We start from the raw sequence: 21112 nt of genomic DNA, 5'->3' as shown, positions 1-21112 counted from the left end.
CACAGGTGGGTGGTGAAAAAACATTTATTTACAATGAAGGTGCTTTAAAAACTTTTAAACAGAAAACATTATCATGCTTAAATATCGTTCTAACTAGCGCAGCCCTTCACCCGTGCCATCTCAGTGCAACTACAACTTCCTAACCTTACGTGGCCTACCACTATGTCTCAGTGACTCCCCAGAATGTACATCGGAGGTGGAGGGGGCAAGCTGTCTACCTTGTCCAATTGCCTGTGATGCGTGTGGCGGGCGTCCTCTGGAGGCCCTGGACCTAGAGGGCCCTGGCCGACGTCCAGATGTTTAGGTTGTTCCCACGACACCCTCTTCATCCTGCTGCCCGAGATACCTCTTCATCCTGCTGCCCGAGATGCCCTGGTGGGGGGAAGGGGGGGGGGGGGGGGGGGGGGGGGGGGGGGAGAGAGAGAGAGAGAGAGAGAGAGAGAGAGAGAGAGAGGCTGCCTCGCATTGTGCAGGAATGCCTGCCTGCCTGTCCATTCTTGGGTTTTTAAATGGAACTGCCCCTCGTTGGGGCAGATCAGCTGCAGGCAGCCCTGGGGGGGCCGGGGGGGCACGATTGGTCTGGGTTGCGGGCAGGTGATGGGATAGGGTGGTCAGTAATGTTGTGGGGGTGAGGCAATGTCTGTGGGGGCCAGGGGGAGGCATTATCTGGCCCGGGCACGATGTTGTAGGGGAGCAGCATTCTATCTTTTTTTGTGAGCCTGCGCAGTTTGGGGTCGCCAATCAAAGAGGGGTTTCGCCCACAGGCTTGTGCAGCGTGATTCAGAATCACTGATATTTTTTCTGGTGGCGTGCACCAGAAAACAGGTCTAAAAGTCGGATCTGAACCACTCCCAGATTCAAGTCCGCCCAGCACTTACAATCAAAATGGTAAAATCGGGCCCATTGTCTTTGGCATTCAAGGCAAAGTACTTTTGAAATCAATGTCTTGGTCTTCTGCTGCAACGCTGGATATTTTCACTCCATAAAGTAACTACACCAACTAACTGTTGCTCTGAAATCTTTGCTGGATTCAGGGCTTGATTGGGCAAACTTAATTGCATGCATATGCACTGTGTTTCTGGTGGCAATGTAACCATGAACGATTTTCAAGGATCTATTCCAGTACATGGTTCTCAAGATTAGACAAGCACTTGGTCCCAGTTTGCATGTCCCAGTTTTTCTTGGGCATCTTCTTCAGAGTTGATCTCTTCTTCCATGCTTGACCCAGTTTTTCACGGAGGCCAAATTCCCTCGCTGCAAAGTTATTTGATGAGTTAGCAAATATTACAAATTTTAGCTGAAAACCAGCTTTGTATTTCACTCTTTTTTCACTTCTGTTTGCACATATCGTCTGCTCTCTATGGGCATGTCTTAAATTCCCACACATCATCTTGGAAACACGACCCATGTCACCTGCTTGATCCCTTATGTGACTGATAAGATTCGTAAAACATGCACTTGAGGTGAAAAATTGAGGCCAATTTCTCAAGCAAGTAGTGCTATTTTTAAGCTGAACACAGGGGGTTGACTTAAATGGCAAGTATTGGCCTAAACATGATTTTTGGCACTGAAAAAAAGATTGTATCTTCTTACATGCCAGGTTGACTTGTACTCCTCAATCTATAGTACAAATGATCAATTTTGCATTAACATTTCATGTAAATTGTAGCTTTTTCTGTTCACGATATATGTACAAAGCATAGTAGAATAAATTAGGTAGACAAACAAGACAAACTAACTTCCAAGTGACAAATTACCCTAGAAGAAATTCTGTGTTCGTGCATGGTAAATTAGTAATACATTGATTTTTAGAAGGTGCATTCGCACTTTACATTGGAATGGTTTGATGCCCAGTTACGAGAAGCAATCTTGGCCTCCTCTTATCCACCTCTTTGACAATTCAATCATTTCAGCCATAGGGATCAACAAACCTGATCAGGATGAGAGGATAAGGCTGTTCATCTCTATTCAGTTTAAGGACAAAAGATAGGTTTCATTTTATAGAGTCCATAGATAAAAAAGTAAACTTTGAAGTTTAGTGTGTGGTAGCTGCCCAACTTTTAATACTAGCCATTGTTCCAACCTCAACGAATCTGATTAATTCTCTGCTAATAGCTGAGTGTGAAACCTTGCCGATGAATAAGTTGAGTATTTCAAAAGTTTCACTAAAGTTGGTTTCACATTGCATTACAAATGTGGTTTGATATGAATAAAAATTGTTATTGATGTTGCTAAATCATTAAAATACTCTTGAAAATTTAACACCACATTGTGAAATAATTAATGCATGTATAAATTTTCAAGTTTTTTTTTACATGCAATGGGTTAAAGAAAAACATAGCCCTCAAAAAAGTTTGGAAAATATTTTTAGCCATGGCCTCAAGAATATGAAATCTGAGCCACATTAAAGAGATAAATCTGCATGCATGCATCGAGACATTCAAAATGCACGTAATTGTGCAAATTGTATAACCAGCATGTACAATATTACAGAAGTATTTATTTTGATTGCGTATGCAACATGACATGTCCTTACCTACCACACCTGCATACCTCCAAACTACAAACATATTTCACATTTTTAGTATAAAATGAAAAAAGTCAAGTCCTACAACTAAAGTAAGCAAAATACCATGGATGCATTCAAGTTCCACAACTGTTCTTTTTCAAAGTCCAAAATAAACATCATAAAATGTTTTCATATCAAACATTAGCTTAAAGAAAATTGAAGTTTATGCACTTTTGATCAGCAACAGCGATGGGAAAACTAATTCAACAATTAGTAAGAGCTACAAATAAAAGGGGACGCTAAATCAAATCAAATTGCTTCAAAAAGCTAATGAAGTTGGTTTGTTACCATGCTGAATGATCCCCCAGCTGGAAACTTGAAGAAAAGGGTAATATTTACCATGTGAGAAAACAAAAAAAAATTGATTGCACTTCACACAAAATTGATTGCATTTGGAAAATATTTTCTCAACAAGACCTACCCTCATGAGCTATCCAAGAAGAATAATAACCAGACAAAATGTTAACCTGCAAAACACAGCAGGTGTGAAAAATTCTTTGTGGTAAATATTCGATGTAAATTTTTGTGAATGAGTTTTTGGGTGACTTGATTTTACTTCATTTCTCTAAAGCTTTGAAGTTGTAATCTGACATTGCAATATTCAACGAGACAGTCACGTCCAGATCATGGTAAATATTCCTTTGTTATCTGGATATTACTGATTCCACAGTGTCAAAAACACTCAGTGAAAATTAGGGTCTTAGACTTTCCCAGTCTGTATTTTCCAGTAAATAACTCACTCAAAATATGATGAGGGAAATCGATAGTAAACAAAAGTCTTTACAAATTCATTATGACCCAGTCCTATGCTCTAGCTCAAACAAGAATTAAAACAACTCCAGAATGTTTTGTATGAACGCCAGCTGCTTGGTTCAATAGTGTAATTGCAGCACCCTCTAGTGGCAACTACAATTTAAACCGAAGGCTCCAAAAATGAACTCTCTCTGAGGACAATATCAACTTTAAAGCCAATAGAATTCTTCATCGTTATAGAAAGGCAATTTAAAAATTACGTCACACACATCTGACAAGACAAAATTCCTGCTGGACATACATTTGTTAAGAAAAGCAGTTTATTAGCAATGAACTGCTTGTTGAATTCTTGAACCAGCCAGGTTGCCCAAAATGTATTTTCAAGTCCTGTATATCCATTCCTGTGTTCCAAAGTGGAATCCAAGAGACAGAAATTAGTAGCTTAAATTTGAAATTCATGCAACATTTCAGTTCTGAAAATATGAGATATAGCTCATTTCTTTAAAAAGTGGTCAGCACCTTGTGGCAAAGAAAACTTTGTAACCATTTTGTATAAGTCATTTCCTTCACAAAATGCCATTTATAGTTGCAAGACCATATCATATTCATTAAAACTGCTAGCCAGATCACAGCTTTGCTAGCAGAGTTGTGGCAAATTACTTTCTAATTCACAGACTAGTGCTCCAGTGTTACTAATTGCCCCCAGATAATTTAAAGCATATTTTAGCATCATATCTTTCTCTCCATGACTGCACGTAACCTGTTAATACTTGAAATTGGTAGCCACTCATCTCAGCAACATTCATATTAGTGGTTAGTGCAAGAAACACAATTCAATTGCACATGAATAATTGGTGCAGCCAATAATCCAGTTCCCTATTTTGTATTTGTATGTTTTACATGCGATGATTTTGGATATCACTTTTACCAAAAGCTCAAAAAGTCCATTGTTGTCACTTTGTGCATTATTTGGTAAATTCCAAATATCAGATTACAAAAGCTATGTACGCACAATAAATGCAATTCAAGTAATAATGATTATGGTGTGAGACATTAGTGAACGGTATATTTGGATGAAAAACATACATTTACTGCCTCCTATATAGTAGAGCACTGTAGTTAAAGGTCAGTGATCTAACAAAAGTCTTCTACATTGGATTTAAAATAGATGGAAAACAGATTGTCCAAAGTCTACTAATACACATGCTTTAAAAATACTCGTCTTCAATATTTTGCAGAAAGATAAAATATTTTTAATCTAATTAGACAGATAACAAGGTAAACTAAATTTCATACTGACAAGTTTAATAGCAAAAGTTAAATACAGTGAGAGAAAAAGTGATACATACACAACACAAAGAATTAGTGCAAAGAAGCTTTATAAAAGGGACAGATAGTAGTCTTGTCGTTTTCAATGTAGCGACAATGTGGCTCATCATTAAGACAAGGAGGAATTTTAAAAATTAAATAGAGCATTTTAATACAAAATCAGAACAGTGAAGTGAAAATCAAGAGACTTGGCTGAGGATGTACAACTCGTAGTAAAATCATATTTGGGGTACCATGTACAATTTATAATCACATTTCGAGAGATAAACATATTGGAGGCTGTTCAGAGAAAAGAAAACAGGACACACCAAGGAATGATTAGAGAGCAGGTGGTTATACAAAAGACTCCAATGCACATAAAAGATGAACAACTAAACTGCATTGGCTACTTATCAATATTCAGCTGCAACATGATAAAATATTAAAATAATAAACTACTGCAGAGAGAGTTTTCTGACCACTTTGCTTAACACGAAATAAAGAATAAATTAAACAGAATTAAACTTTACTTTAAATTCACAGCCTACAAAATAAAGGGGCATAAGTGAGTGAGGGAACCATGGTTCACGAAAGAGGTGGAATGTCTTGTGAAGCTTATGTAGGGATGAGGAACCAAGGTTCAGATGGCTCGATTGAGGGTTACAAGTTAGCAAGGAATCAGCTGAAAAAGGGGCTTAGGAGAGCTAGGAGGGGACATGAGAAGTCCTTGGCGGGTCGGATCAAGGAAAACCCCAAGGCTTTTTACTCTTATGTGAGGAATAAAAGAATGACCAGGGTGAGGTTAGGGCCGGTCAAGGACAGTAGTGGGAACTTGTGTATGGAGTCAGTAGAGATAGGCGAGGTGATGAATGAATACTTTTCTTCAGTGTTCACCAAGGAGAGGGGCCGTGTTTACCAAGGAGAGGGGCCGTGTTTTTGAGGAAGAGAAGGTGTTACAGGCTAATAGGCTGGAGGAAATAGATGTTCGGAGGGAGGATGTACTGGCAGTTTTGAATAAACTGAAGGTCGATAAGTCCCCTGGGCCTGATGAAATATATCCTAGGATTCTTTGGGAGGCAAGGGATGAGATTGCAGAGCCTTTGGCTTTGATCTTTGGATCCTCACTGTCCACGGGGATGGTGCCAGAGGACTGGAGAGTGGCGAATGTTGTTCCTCTGTTTAAGAAAGGGAATAGAAATGACCCTGGTAATTATAGACCAGTTAGTCTTACTTCGGTGGTTGGTAAATTGATGGAAAAGGTCCTTAGGGATGGGATTTACAATCATTTAGAAAGATGCGGATTAATCCGGGATAGTCAGCACGGATTCGTGAAGGGCAAGTCGTGCCTCACAAATTTGATTGAATTTTTTGAGGAGGTAACTAAGTGTGTTGATGAAGGTAGGGCAGTTGATGTCATATACATGGATTTTAGTAAGGCGTTTGATAAGGTCCCCCATGGTCGGCTTATGATGAAAGTAAGGAGGTGTGGGATAGAGGGAAAGTTGGCCGATTGGATAGGTAACTGGCTATCTGATCGAAGACAGAGGGTGGTGGTGGATGGAAAATTTTCGGACTGGAGGCAGGTTGCTAGCGGAGTGCCACAGGGATCAGTGCTTGGTCCTCTGCTCTTTGTGATTTTTATTAATGACTTAGAGGAGGGGGCTGAAGGGTGGATCAGTAAATTTGCTGATGACACCAAAATTGGTAGAGTAGTGGATGAGGTGGAGGGCTGTTGTAGGCTGCAAAGAGACATAGATAGGATGCAAAGCTGGGCTGAAAAATGGCAAATGGAGTTTAACCCTGATAAATGTGAGGTCATTCATTTTGGTAGGACTAATTTAAATGTGGATTACAGGGTCAAAGTTGGGTTCTGAAGACTGTGGAGGAACAGAGTGATCTTGGGGTCCATATCCACAGATCTCTGCAGGTTGCCACTCAAGTGGATAGAGCTGTGAAGGCGGCCTATAGTGTGTTAGCTTTTATTAACAGGGGGTTGGAGTTTAAGAGCCGTGGGGTTATGCTGCAACTGTACGGGACCTTGGCGAGACCACATTTGGAATATTGTGTGCAGTTCTGGTCACCTCACTATAAGAAGGATGTGGAAGCACTGGAAAGAGTGCAGAGGAGATTTACCAGGATGCTGCCTGGTTTGGAGGGTAGGTCTTATGAGGAAAGGTTGAGGGAGCTAGGGCTGTTCTCTCTGGAGCGGAGGAGGCTGAGGGGAGACTTAATAGAGGTTTATAAAATGATGAAGGGGATAGATAGAGTGAACGTTCAAAGACTATTTCCTTGGGTGGATGGAGCTATTACAAGGGGGCATAACTATAGGGTTCGTGGTGGGAGATATAGGAAGGATATCAGAGGTAGGTTCTTTACGCAGAGAGTGGTTGGGGTGTGGAATGGACTGCCTGCAGTGATAGTGGAGTCAGACACTTTAGGAACATTTAAGCGGTTATTGGATAGGCACATGGAGCACACCAGGATGATAGGGAGTGGGATAGCTTGATCTTGGTTTCAGATAAAGCTCGGCACAACATCGTGGGCCGAAGGGCCTGTTCTGTGCTGTACGGTTCTATAACCTTAATTAGTGTTAGATCATTTAAGGACAATGTGAAGAAAACTTCTTAATACCATGGGTAATGAAAACCTGGAGTTCTCCCCAACCAGAAAAACTGCTGAAGCCAAGTCAAATGCAAATTTCAAAACAGAGCTAGATAGATTTTTGTTCAGTAGGGATTATGCAACTGAGGAAATTAATAATGGATCGAGGACAGGGTCTAAATAAAACTAATGCAAATTAAACAAATAATGGGGAAATTAATGGAGCTAAACAGTGGCAAATCCCCATACCCTCTCGGTTTCTATCCAAGGGTGTTAAAGGAAGTAGGGAAGCACATTATACATGCCTTAACTATAATCTTTCAGAGTTCCCTCGATCCTCCGGAATGGAAAATTGCTCATGTCATTCCACTTTTTAAGGGTGAAAGAGGAAAACCAGGGAATTACAGACCAGTTAGCCTAACATCTTTGGTGTGGAAATTATTGGAGTCTATAATCAAGGATAAGGTAACTGAAAACCTTGCAAATTTTCAGTTAATCAAGGGACAGCCAACATGGATTCACAACAGTAGGTCATAGCTAACAAACGTCACAATCTTTGAAGAGATGACTAAGGGAGCGGACAGAGGAATGTCTATGGGTATTGTTTACATGGACTTCCTGAAGTAATTTTATAAAGTGGCACATAATAAACTGTTAACTAAGGTAGAAGCCCATGGATTTGAGGGCAAATTACTGATATGGCTGGGAAATTGGTTGACTGACTAATTTGCAGATGATAAAAAATGGAGATAATGGGTTGATATTCAAAATGGTGTCCCACAAGGATCAGTGTTAGGGTCTCATTTATTCACATTATTTATTAACAACTAGGATATTGGCATAGAATGTCATATACCAAGTTTTCTAATGAAACAAAGTTGGACGGCATTGTAGACAGTGTAGATTGTAGCATAAAATTACAAAGGGATATTGATACACTAGGTGAATGGGGAAAACTGCGACAGATGAACTTCAATGCAAATAAGTGTGGGTACTTCCTAGATGGTATAAAGTTAAATACAGTGGATGTTCAAAGATTCATGACAGTTCAGGCGCACAGATCTTTGTAATGCACAAACAGGTGCAAAAAATAATCAAAAGGCTAATGGAATGCTGGCCTTTATATCTAGAGAACTGGAGTATAAGAATGCAGAAGTTATGCTGCAGCTATACCAAACCTTGGTTAGATCCCATGGAGTATTCAGCAGATCTGAGCACCACACCTTAGGAAGAGTATATTGGCCTTGGAGGGAGTACAACGTGAGTTTACAAGAATGATACCTGGACTTCAGGGGTTATATTATGAGGAGAGATTATACAAATTAGACCTGTTTTCTCTAGAATTTAGAGGGTTGAGGGGCGATCTGATTGAAGTCTTCAAGATATTAACAGGAAAAGACAAGGTAGATAAAGATAAACTATTTTCAGTGGTTGGAGATTCTAGAACTAGGGGGCATAGTCTAAAAGTTAAGGCCAGACAATTCCAGAGAGATGTTAGGAAATACTTCTATACACAAAGGGTATGGAACTCCCTTCCACAAGTGGTAGTTGATGCCAGATCAGTTGCTAATTTTAAATCTGAGATAAATTTTTGTTAAGCAAAAGTATTAGAATCATAAAATCGTATAGTGCAGGAGGCGGCCGTTCAGCCCACTGAGTCTGCACCAACCACAATCCCATCCAGGCCCTATCCCTATAACCCCATGCATTTACCCTAGCTAGTTCCCCCCGAGGGCTAATTTAGGGCACACTAAGGGCAATTTAGCATGGCCAATCCATGTAACCCGCACATCTTTGGACAGAGGGAGGAAACCGGAGTACCCGGAGGAAACCCACGCAGGCACAGGGAGAATGTGACCCAAGGCGGGAATCGAGCCCAGGTCCCTAGCGCTGTAAGGCAGGGGGGATATGGACCAAAGGTAGAGAAAGGGAGTTAGGTCACAGATCAGCCATGAACTCATTGAATGGGCAGAATAGGCTCAAGGGGCTGAATGGCCTACTCCTGTTCCTATGTTCCTAAGGTGGGTAAAATGCAACTAACGTACAGGATTAGTTATGGTCTCTTGAATATGCTCAAGAGGCCAAATTCCATCTCCTTTGCAGCTTTTAAACTTCCAACACATTCTCTCCAAATATTCAATGACTGTACAACAAAGCATTTGAAATTAAATGTATTAAACAAATTCTGAATGGAATATCCTAGCTATTTTAATACAAAGAATTCTTGCTTTATCCAAAAATCAAATATTTAAAATCAACAAGTCAAGCCTCTTTCTGAAAATAAATTAGTATTTTTCATCTATAAGTACAGTCTTCATGCATTTAGGCAATGAACAAGAAAGCAATTTTCTATTTAACTCTGCCCCATTACAAATTTACCACACTAACGCCATCAAAATTCAGCACAAAGCCTTTTTATAAAATTAATTTCACAGCATTATATGAATGCAATTCCATAGACAGAAGAGCAATAATTTAATGTTGTTCTACAAAACCTGGGGGCCCCTAGAAAAGTACATCTCTCTAATCAAGGTTTGCTTTTGCAGCAAAGTTAGCCATAACAATTTACATCCACTTTATCTCAATGGAAGCACCATGTGATGGGACTACAAGTTATCCATTCATAAGAAAATGCTAGAGACAAGTGATCAGATACATGTAAAGCCTTAAGGGATAAAAATTTAAATGATCTAAATTCAATGTTTCAACATTTAAACTGATGTTCTGTTTTGTACAATGCCAGGAGTTCATGAAAGCTAAAAGTAAACACACACAAACCTCTCATGAAATAATGAGGAATCAGCTGTGTAATTACCATATATATTTGTATAAAAGTTGTTCATGATTTTTGGCCAAAAAAAAAGATCTTTCATATACCTCACGCAAAAGTCAACCCCAGCTTTGATCAACTGAGAACACCAAGTAGCAAGTTGGTTTACAAGTCTCTTCACACCAAGATCATAATGCAGAGTTAGATTTATAATTGAGAACTTAAAATTACCCTCTGTCAGCTTCATCATTGAATAGCCAAAGGTCACAAATACATTAAAGATCCAATGGAACCATTTCATAAACATTAACTAAGTCAATTGTGAAACAGTAAATTCCATTACGCAATAATATGACTAAAATTACAAAGTGGACAAACCACTCATGTATCTAAACAACTCAAGTTACAAAATTACTGGTATTAAATATGAATATAAACCCCAATTGACAAAAGCAACTTTTTGCGTGTTTTTTGCTGTCTATAGAGACAAAGGGCGTTAATAAATGAGAAAACATATAATTTTCCCATTCTGTGATCAAGAATTCCCCCCATGGCTACCAAAAGCGGCACGGTAGCACAGTGGTTAGCACTGCTGCTTCACAGCTCCAGGGACCTGGGTTCGATTCCCGGCTTGGGTCACTGTGTGTGGAGTTTGCACATTCTCCTCGTGTCTGCGTGGGTTTCCTCCGGGTGCTCCGGTTTCCTCCCACAGTCCAAAGATGTGCAGGTTAGGTTGATTGGCCATGCTAAAATTGCTCCTTAGTGTCCTGAGATGCGTAGGTTAGAGGGATTAGTGGGTAAAATATGTAGGGGTATGGGGGTAGGGCCTGGGTGGGATTGTGGTCGGTGTAGACTCAATGGGCCGAATGGCCTCTTTCTGTGCTGTAGGGTTTCTATGACTTTCTATGATTTCTATGAAAACTAACGTCATGAGGTTCCTGAAATGCAGCTTGCACTTAAATTCCATCAGGGGTTGTAGACGTCACTGGCAAGGCCAGCATTTGTTGTCCATCCCTTACTACTCTTGAACTGAGTTGCTTCCTAGGCAACTTCAGAAGGTCATTAAGAGTCAATCATACTACTATGGGTCAGGAGTCACATGTAGGCCAGATCAGGTAAAGAAGGTAGATTTCCTCCCTTAAAGGGTATTAGTGAACCATTTTTTTTAAACAACAATCCACGATAATTGTCATGGTCAACATTCTTGAGACAATTTTAGATTTATTAATGATTGAATTTAAATTCCACCAGCTGAGTGAGATTTGAACCCATGTCCCCAGAATATTATTCTGGGCCTCTGGATTACCAGTCCAGTGATATTACCACTATGCTACTGTCTCCCCTAACTTTAATTCAGCATTGCAGAATTGATTCAGTGTTTAATTACGTCTCAACAAATCATAAGCTGTTGTCACGTCAACTAAATCCACATTTCTGCAGTAACTTATATTGCCCTCAATAGAAAGGATGAAAAAAATGATTTTGCATTTGAGAAACATTTGTACAAGTGATACAGACATTATATGCCTGTTAATACCACTGGTCAGGACTAGGTTCAATCCAGAGTATAACATGATCCTAGGTGCTTGCACAGGCCCCAAAAACATTTAGATTGGCAAAGAGATAGGGCTTGGGTATTTTTGGCAGCATCAAGCTTCATGACATAGTTTTATAAACAAAGATTGTTCAATGAGATCTACGAGCAAGTGAGCAAAATTAGGCAACTTACCTTTTCCTTCAAGAAAGACACATTACAATAATTGTTTCAATAATAATGAAGCTTTCCCGAAATGGGAACATTCATTTTCAAATAGTAAGACCGCTTTTCAAATGATTTGAATTGATAACCATGATAATTAAACCTGCAATATTTCTAATTTGCCAGATTACTTTTGCAAGGTAATTTTACTCGTATTCATACAATATGTTTCACAACCAAACATCACAGAAAACATTCCCATACCAAGAAAGAAAAAGTAATTATTGGGTTCTATAATCAACTTTGATTTAACTGAAAGAGAAAAACCACACTCACCAAGTCTGGATGTAAGGGTGTCCAGGCCTACTAACAATGCTGGAATTTGTTGTAGCTGTTCCTGCAGCTCAATGAAGTGGTTCCTTTTTTTCTCCCAGTATGCTGATAGTACCACCACTCTGCCATCTACTGCCTGCAACATTGTGAACCAGTTAGTAAGTACAGATGAAAATACATTAAAACAAACAATTCAACTATTTATATGATTTAAATTTTATGTGTTAAATTCCTGTACATCTTTACAATGGCATTAAATTGTTTAACTTAAATTATTGAATTATGATTTTTTTCAGCACAGAAAATAGAAGCAGGCTGTATTTTTTAAAGAAATGCTGACCTACCTGAAGAAGGGGCTCAGAGCCTCGAAAGCTTGTGTGGCTTTTGCTACCAAATAAACCTGTTGGACTTTAACCTGGTGTTGTTAAACTTCTTACTGTACTCACGCAGCTCAGAGGCCCTCTGAACTGGCTATTGCTCATGTTTTACAATAGTTATTGGTGAAACTGTTAAGTGGTGTGAAAGTGCACCCATTACCACTAATCGCCAAGTCCTCAAACTTAGTTGATGTCGCAACTAAACTACCTTCTAAAGCACAACAGACCAAAAGTGATATAGATCAGCATATAGGCAATGGATTTAGGCTTTAAAAAAGTGAATAAAGAAACCTAGTGCTGCAACAAGCACACCAATACAAAATGGTGCACACTGATGCACAGTGATCCCCAATTTACCCACCCACAGCATTAAGCTAAGTATCAGTAGAAGCCAGGCCCTTCATCATAGAAGAAAAGGAGACATAACAGCAAGTCACACTGGCAGTGTTCACACTTTTCTTTGAAGAAAAACTTGCATTTATATGGTATCTTTCATAACCAAGATGCCCCAAGGCACTTTACAACTAGTGAAGTACTTCTTTGAAGTTTGTAATGTAGGAAACATGACAGCCAATTTATGCACAGAAAGCTCCCAAAGCAGCAATGTCATCATTACCAATAACTTTTTTTAATAAAGTGTTGGTTGAAGGATTTTGACTAGGGCACTGGGGATAACTCCCCGACTCTTCTTTGAAATAATGCCATGGGATCATTTACATTCACCTGGGAAGAAACAGGGGCTCGTGTTTTTTTTTATTCATTCGTGGGACATAGGCATTGCTGACTGGCCATCATTCATTGCCCATCCATTATTGCCCTTGGAGGGCAGTTGAGAGTCAACCACATTGCTATGGCTCTGGAGTCACATGTAGGCCAGACCAGGTAAGGATGGCAGATTTCCTTCCCTAAAGGACGTTAGTAAACCAGATGTTTTTCCAACAACAGACAATGGTTTCATGATCATCAGTAGATCCTTAATTCCAGAAATTTTTTATTGAATTCAAATTCCACCAGCTGCTATGGCGGTATTCAAGCTGAGTTTCTGAATTAATAGTCGAGCAATAATACCACTAGGCCATGACCTCCCCATTTTTAATGTTTCCCTTCTGAAAAATGGCACTCTGATAGAGACGCCCTCCCTCAGTGCTACACTGGAGTGTTAGCCTTAATTTTTGTGTTGATGTCCTGCAGTGGAACTTGAACCCACAACCTTCTTGTCTCTAAGTCTAAGGTTATCATCTGAACCAGAGCTTATAATGGTCAGTGGTAGAGGCCATGGTACGAATCACTGGCAGACACTTGAAACAGAACTGAAAAAAATGAATAATAAAAAATCTGCATAATTTCTGGTTACCATATTATAAAAGAGAGTGAAGCATTTGGGAGGAGGCATAAAGATTTAACACCACAATACCAGGAATACAGGTATAGCTATCAGCGAGGGGAATGAATGGGCTATGTCTCATTTCTCATGAAGAGAAGGTTGGGGGTGACCTAATAGAGGTCTTGAAATAATGCAAGGTTTTGACAAAGTAGACACATGAAGAGCATTTCCATTTGTGGGGAAGAACAAAACTCGAGACCATGAATATAAAATATTCAGCAGGAAATCAATTAGGGAATTCAAAAAAAACTTCTTTACCCACAGAGTGATGAGAATGTGGAACTTGCTAACACAAGGAATGGTTAAAGCAAATAACAGAGGCATTTTCAGGGAGGCTAAACAAACATATGCGAGAGAAGAGAATAAAGGGTTAAATTAAAGAGGTAGACGGAGGAAGACGATTGTGGGACACAAGAAGCATAAAACACTAAGCCTGGACTGATTAAGCCAAATGGCTTGTTTCTGTGCTGTATATCCAATGCAATCCTATTTAAGTTGTTGAGCAAATCAATTAGTGCATCTCAAATGCTGAATCCAGATTTCATTTACTTAAATCTTTGCCAAACTCTCTTTTCTCAAATATTCATTCCTCAAAATGAATTTTGTTGCCCTCCATTCCCTAAAGGGCTCCATTTCTTTGATAGAAAATATTAAAGGAAACACAAAAATTAGAGCTGGCAAAGCACAGATGCACTGGGACACATGACCTATTTTTCTGTAGATTTTATGATAAATGATCCTGTGATGTCAAAATCCACTTAAAAATATTCCCAGAATACAGTATATACAGATTCATTTTTAAATCCAATGTTTAATATGATAATCTCAGTGGAACAAATGCTACATTAAAATAGCAAGTTATTAACAATTAAGAACTAGTGTTCTTAACCTGAGGTGTTTCAGCAATATAATCTGTGGTGCATTGGATTTTTTAATATATTGACATCCAATTGAACTGAAAACACACAACACAAGTAAAAATGTTGTTCTTCCAAACTTGTATTGTATTGAAGATAGCATCTTGAGTTAGTGCAATCTATTACCAATCCTTACAGGGACTAGGTTAGTACTGAAGTACCTTCTCTCTCAGGAGATTACATGGCTGAAGGTGGCGGGTTGGAGAGGAAGAATATTCTTCCATGGTTAGTACATTTGCAGATGACACCAAGATTTGTGGCATAGTGGACAGTGAAGAAAGTTATCTCCGATTGCAATGGGATCTTGATCAATTGGGCCAGTGGGCTGATGAATGGCAGATGGAGTTTTAGACAAATGCGAGGTGATGCATTTTGGTAGATTGAACCAGGGCAGGGCTTACTCAGTTAATGGTAGGGCGTTGGGGAGAGTTACAGAACAAAGAGATCTAGGAGTACATGTTCATAGCTCCTTGAAAGTGGAGTTACAGGTAGACAGAGTGGTGAAGAAGGCATTCGGCATGCTTGGTGTCATCCGTCAGAACATTGAATACAGGAATTGGGACATCTTGTTGAAGTTGTACAAAACATTGGTAAGGCCACACTTGGAATACTGTGTGCAGTTCTGGTCACCCTATTATAGAAAGGGTATTATTAAATTAGAAAGAGTGTAGAAAAGATTTACTAGGATGCTACCGGGACTTGATGGTTTGAATTATAAGGAGAGGCTGGATAGACTGGGACTTTTTTCTCTAAAAGAGTAGGAGGCTGAGGGGTGATCTTATAGAGGTTAGGTTGATTGGCCAGGTTAGAAATTGCCCCTTAGTGTCCTGGGATGTGTAGGTTAGAGGGATTAGTGGGTAAATATGTGGGGGTATGGCCTGGGTGGGATTGTGGTCGGTGCAGACTCGATGGGCCGAATGGCCTCCTTCTGCACTGTAGGGTTTCTATGATTTCTATGATTCTATGAGGTCTATAAAATAATGAGGAAAAGCATTTAGATAGTTACATGGGTAACATGGATATAGAGGGATATGGGTCAAATGCAGGCAATTGGGATTAGCTTTGGGGCTTAAAAAAAAAAGGGCGGCATGGACAAGTTGGGCCGAAGGGCCTGTTTCCATGCTTTAAACCTCTATGACAGTGAATGTTAAATCTGCTCTGGGCATGAAAAAAGCAGGTGGAAATTGAGCAGGGTCATAGAAGATCATAGAAACCCTACAGTGCAGAAAGAGGCCATTTGGCCCATCGAGTCTGCACCGACCATAATCCCACCCAGGCCCTACCCCCATATATTTTACCCACTAATCCCTCTAACCTACACATCTCAGGACACTAAGGGGCAATTTTAGCATGGCCAATCAACCTAACCCGCACATCTTTGGACTGTGGGAGGAAACCGGAGCACCCGGAGGAAACCCACGCAGACACGAGGAGAATGTGCAAACTCCACACAGACAGTGACCCAAGCCGGGAATCGAACCCGGGTCCCTGGAGCTGTGAAGCAGCAGTGCTAACCACTGTGCCACCGTGCTGCCCACTCAGCAGTATGACGGGGAGAGAGGGGGAGAGAGGGGGAACGGGAAAGAGAGAGGGGGGACGGGTCAGCAGTACAACTGGGGCCAAATCCAGGAACACGGTGCTCATCTCTTATTGTGGAATCACAGGAGTTTTAGAAGACTAGGATTCTTGAGGAGTTTCATGAGTCCTGCTTTCCCATCATGTCTGGGCCAGTTCCTTGTGCAAGAGCAGTCCAAAATTAATCCCATTGGCCTGCTTCCTCTCCCGAGCCTGTATTGTCCCTTCAAAAGTTAATTTTATTTTCATTAAGCACGACCTCTACCCCGACCACTCCACGTTCTAGCCAGATGCTCAGATATGTCTCCTAACCGCTCTCCTCAGTGAAAAGTTTACATTGATGCCACCCACTCAATGACTGTCCAACCACTGAAATAATCTTTCTTTTCATCTAAGCAACCAGATCATGCAAAGTCTGACATTCCATTTCAACCCATAACCAAAACTGTTACATCGACCACTGCAATACCACCTTCCTCTGCCCCGTCCCCACCCTTGCTGCTGTAGCTGATACCAATTGTCACCTCCCAAGTGGCCTACTTGATGGCCTTCCATACTCCACAAACAGGAACTTATTCAAAACTCAGTAGCCTGAATCTGATCTACATTGGCTTTCTGTTTTTCAATGTATTAAATTTAAAATCACCCTCTTCAAATCACTTTAGAACCGTACCAATTTCTGCAGCCTACTCCAGCCTTAACCCTTCCATCCCCTTGAGTGCTTCAACTTTCCTCACTCCTCCACTCATAAATTATGGAACTTGGACCCACAACCTTCTGATTCAGAGGAGTGAGTCCATCATTGAACCGTTGATACCTTTAATGCGTCCAGGGGCCAATAGTTATTACTCAATTAACCCGACTATTAATTATTGCCTTGGGAATTTGTGCCAAAATGACTGGCTTCATGGCAAAAGGGGGGAACATAAAACAATCACTATTTTGACAAGAGAAAAAATACATGGGAAACTAATGGGGCGAAAGGCTGACAAGTTCGCTGAACCTGAAGGCCTGCATTCTGTCTTAAAAGTGGCTGCACTGATAGCGGATGCATTGGCTGCAATCTTCCAAAATTCCCGAGGGGAGGGAGGGAGGTGGGGGGAGGGGCCGCCGAGTGAGAGGGTCGAGCAAGGGGGGGGGGGCCTGAGCGAGGGGGGGGGGGGGGGGCGAGCGAGGGGGGGGGGCGGGGGTGGCCGAGCGAAGGGGGGGGGGGTGGGGGGGAGGCGTGGTGAAAGGGAGGGGGGGGCGGACAGCGGACGGGGGGGGCGGACAGCGGACGGGGGGCGGAGAGAGGGGGGGGGGACGGAGAGAGGGGGGGGGACGGAGAGAGGGGGGGGGACGGAGAGAGGGGGGGGGACGGAGAGAGGGGGGGGACGGAGAGAGGGGGGGGGAGACGGAGAGAGGGGGGGGACGGAGAGAGGGGGGGGACGGAGAGAGGGGGGGGGACGGAGAGAGGGGGGGGACGGAGAGAGGGGGGGGGACGGAGAGAGGGGGGGGGACGGAGAGAGGGGGGGGACGGAGAGAGGGGGGGGGACGGAGAGAGGGGGGGGGACGGAGAGAGGGGGGGGGACGGAGAGAGGGGGGGAGACGGAGAGAGGGGGGGGGACGGAGAGAGGGGGGGGGACGGAGAGAGGGGGGGGGACGGAGAGAGGGGGGGGGACGGAGAGAGGGGGGGGGGACGGAGAGAGGGGGGGGGACGGAGAGAGGGGGGGGGACGGAGAGAGGGGGGGGGACGGAGAGAGGGGGGGGGACGGAGAGAGGGGGGGGGACGGAGAGAGGGGGGGGACGGAGAGAGGGGGGGGGACGGAGAGAGGGGGGGGGACGGAGAGAGGGGGGGGACGGAGAGAGGGGGGGGGACGGAGAGAGGGGGGGGGACGGAGAGAGGGGGGGGGACGGAGAGAGGGGGGGGGACGGAGAGAGGGGGGGGGACGGAGAGAGGGGGGGGGACGGAGAGAGGGGGGGGGACGGAGAGAGGGGGGGGGACGGAGAGAGGGGGGGGACGGAGAGAGGGGGGGGACGGAGAGAGGGGGGGGGACGGAGAGAGGGGGGGGACGGAGAGAGGGGGGGGGACGGAGAGAGGGGGGGGGACGGAGAGAGGGGGGGGGACGGAGAGAGGGGGGGGGACGGAGAGAGGGGGGGGGACGGAGAGAGGGGGGGGGACGGAGAGAGGGGGGGGGACGGAGAGAGGGGGGGGGACGGAGAGAGGGGGGGGGACGGAGAGAGGGGGGGGGACGGAGAGAGGGGGGGGGACGGAGAGAGGGGGGGGGACGGAGAGATGGGGGGGGACGGAGAGAGGGGGGGGGACGGAGAGAGGGGGGGGGACGGAGAGAGGGGGGGGGACGGAGAGAGGGGGGGGGACGGAGAGAGGGGGGGGACGGAGAGAGGGGGGGGGACGGAGAGAGGGGGGGGGACGGAGAGAGGGGGGGGGACGGAGAGAGGGGGGGGGACGGAGAGAGGGGGGGGACGGAGAGAGGGGGGGGGACGGAGAGAGGGGGGGGGACGGAGAGAGGGGGGGGGACGGAGAGAGGGGGGGGGACGGAGAGAGGGGGGGGGACGGAGAGAGGGGGGGGGACGGAGAGAGGGGGGGGGACGGAGAGAGGGGGGGGGACGGAGAGAGGGGGGGGGACGGAGAGAGGGGGGGGGACGGAGAGAGGGGGGGGGACGGAGAGAGGGGGGGGGACGGAGAGAGGGGGGGGGACGGAGAGAGGGGGGGGGACGGAGAGAGGGGGGGGGACGGAGAGAGGGGGGGGGACGGAGAGAGGGGGGGGGACGGAGAGAGGGGGGGGGACGGAGAGAGGGGGGGGGACGGAGAGAGGGGGGGGACGGAGAGAGGGGGGGGGACGGAGAGAGGGGGGGGGACGGAGAGAGGGGGGGGGACGGAGAGAGGGGGGGGGACGGAGAGAGGGGGGGGGACGGAGAGAGGGGGGGGGACGGAGAGAGGGGGGGGGACGGAGAGAGGGGGGGGGACGGAGAGAGGGGGGGGGACGGAGAGAGGGGGGGGGACGGAGAGAGGGGGGGGGACGGAGAGAGGGGGGGGGACGGAGAGAGGGGGGGGGACGGAGAGAGGGGGGGGACGGAGAGAGGGGGGGGGACGGAGAGAGGGGGGGGGACGGAGAGAGGGGGGGGGACGGAGAGAGGGGGGGGGACGGAGAGAGGGGGGGGACGGAGAGAGGGGGGGGGACGGAGAGAGGGGGGGGACACGGAGAGAGGGGGGGGGACGGAGAGAGGGGGGGGACGGAGAGAGGGGGGGGACGGAGAGAGGGGGGGGACGGAGAGAGGGGGGGGGACAGAGAGAGGGGGGGGGACAGAGAGAGGGGGGGGGACAGAGAGAGGGGGGGGGACAGAGAGAGGGGGGGGGACAGAGAGAGGGGGGGGGACAGAGAGAGGGGGGGGGACAGAGAGAGGGGGGGGGACAGAGAGAGGGGGGGGGACAGAGAGAGGGGGGGGGACAGAGAGAGGGGGGGGGACAGAGAGAGGGGGGGGGGACAGAGAGAGGGGGGGGGACAGAGAGAGGGGGGGGGACAGAGAGAGGGGGGGGGACAGAGAGAGGGGGGGGGACAGAGAGAGGGGGGGGGACAGAGAGAGGGGGGGGGACAGAGAGAGGGGGGGGGACAGAGAGAGGGGGGGGGACAGAGAGAGGGGGGGGGACAGAGAGAGGGGGGGGGACAGAGAGAGGGGGGGGGACAGAGAGAGGGGGGGGGACAGAGAGAGGGGGGGGGACAGAGAGAGGGGGGGGGACAGAGAGAGGGGGGGGGACAGAGAGAGGGGGGGGGACAGAGAGAGGGGGGGGGACAGAGAGAGGGGGGGGGACAGAGAGAGGGGGGGGGACAGAGAGAGGGGGGGGGACAGAGAGAGGGGGGGGGACAGAGAGAGGGGGGGGGACAGAGAGAGGGGGGGGGACAGAGAGAGGGGGGGGGACAGAGAGAGGGGGGGGGACAGAGAGAGGGGGGGGGACAGAGAGAGGGGGGGGGACAGAGAGAGGGGGGGGGACAGAGAGAGGGGGGGGGACAGAGAGAGGGGGGGGGACAGAGAGAGGGGGGGGGACAGAGAGAGGGGGGGGGACAGAGAGAGGGGGGGGGACAGAGAGAGGGGGGGGGACAGAGAGAGGGGGGGGGACAGAGAGAGGGGGGGGACAGAGAGAGGGGGGGGACAGAGAGAGGGGGGGGGACAGAGAGAGGGGGGGGGGACAGAGAGAGGGGGGGGGACAGAGAGAGGGGGGGGGACAGAGAGAGGGGGGGGGACAGAGAGAGGGGGGGGGACAGAGAGAGGGGGGGGACAGAGAGAGGGGGGGGGACAGAGAGAGGGGGGGGGACAGAGAGAGGGGGGGGGACAGAGAGAGGGGGGGGGACAGAGAGAGGGGGGGGGACAGAGAGAGGGGGGGGGACAGAGAGAGGGGGGGGGACAGAGAGAGGGGGGGGGACAGAGAGAGGGGGGGGGACAGAGAGAGGGGGCGGGACAGAGAGAGGGGGGGGACAGAGAGAGGGGGGGGGACAGAGAGAGGGGGGGGGACAGAGAGAGGGGGGGGGACAGAGAGGGGGGGGGGACAGAGAGGGGGGGGGACAGAGAGGGCGGGGGGACAGAGAGAGGGGGGGGGACAGAGAGAGGGGGGGGGACAGAGAGAGGGGGGGGACAGAGAGAGGGGGGGGACAGAGAGAGGGGGGGGGACAGAGAGAGGGTGGGGGACAGAGAGAGGGTGGGGGACAGAGAGAGGGGGGGGACAGAGAGAGGGGGGGGACAGAGAGAGGGGGGGGACAGAGAGAGGGGGGGGACAGAGAGAGGGGGGGGGACAGAGAGAGGGGGGGGGACAGAGAGAGGGGGGGGGACAG

General features: G+C 46.5%; 1 protein-coding gene across 2 annotated transcripts in view; it reads right to left on the bottom strand.

Annotated features, from left to right (window-relative positions):
* dtnbp1a (dystrobrevin binding protein 1a) overlaps positions 1-21112 on the bottom strand; it is a 226876-nt gene that overhangs the window by 154905 nt on the left and 50859 nt on the right. For both annotated transcript variants that reach the window (XR_013500785.1, XM_078241444.1), the window contains exon 5: positions 12037-12169. Coding sequence is in view for 1 of the 2 variants with exons in the window: in XM_078241444.1 (XP_078097570.1) it covers positions 12037-12169 (133 nt within the window). In the remaining variant the exon portion in view is untranslated. The remainder of the gene's footprint in view (positions 1-12036; positions 12170-21112) is intronic.

This window comes from Mustelus asterias, chromosome 2 (assembly GCF_964213995.1).
Source record: "Mustelus asterias chromosome 2, sMusAst1.hap1.1, whole genome shotgun sequence".
Taxonomy (NCBI): Eukaryota; Metazoa; Chordata; class Chondrichthyes; order Carcharhiniformes; family Triakidae; genus Mustelus; species Mustelus asterias.
This window is presented reverse-complemented; position numbering and strand designations above follow the sequence as displayed.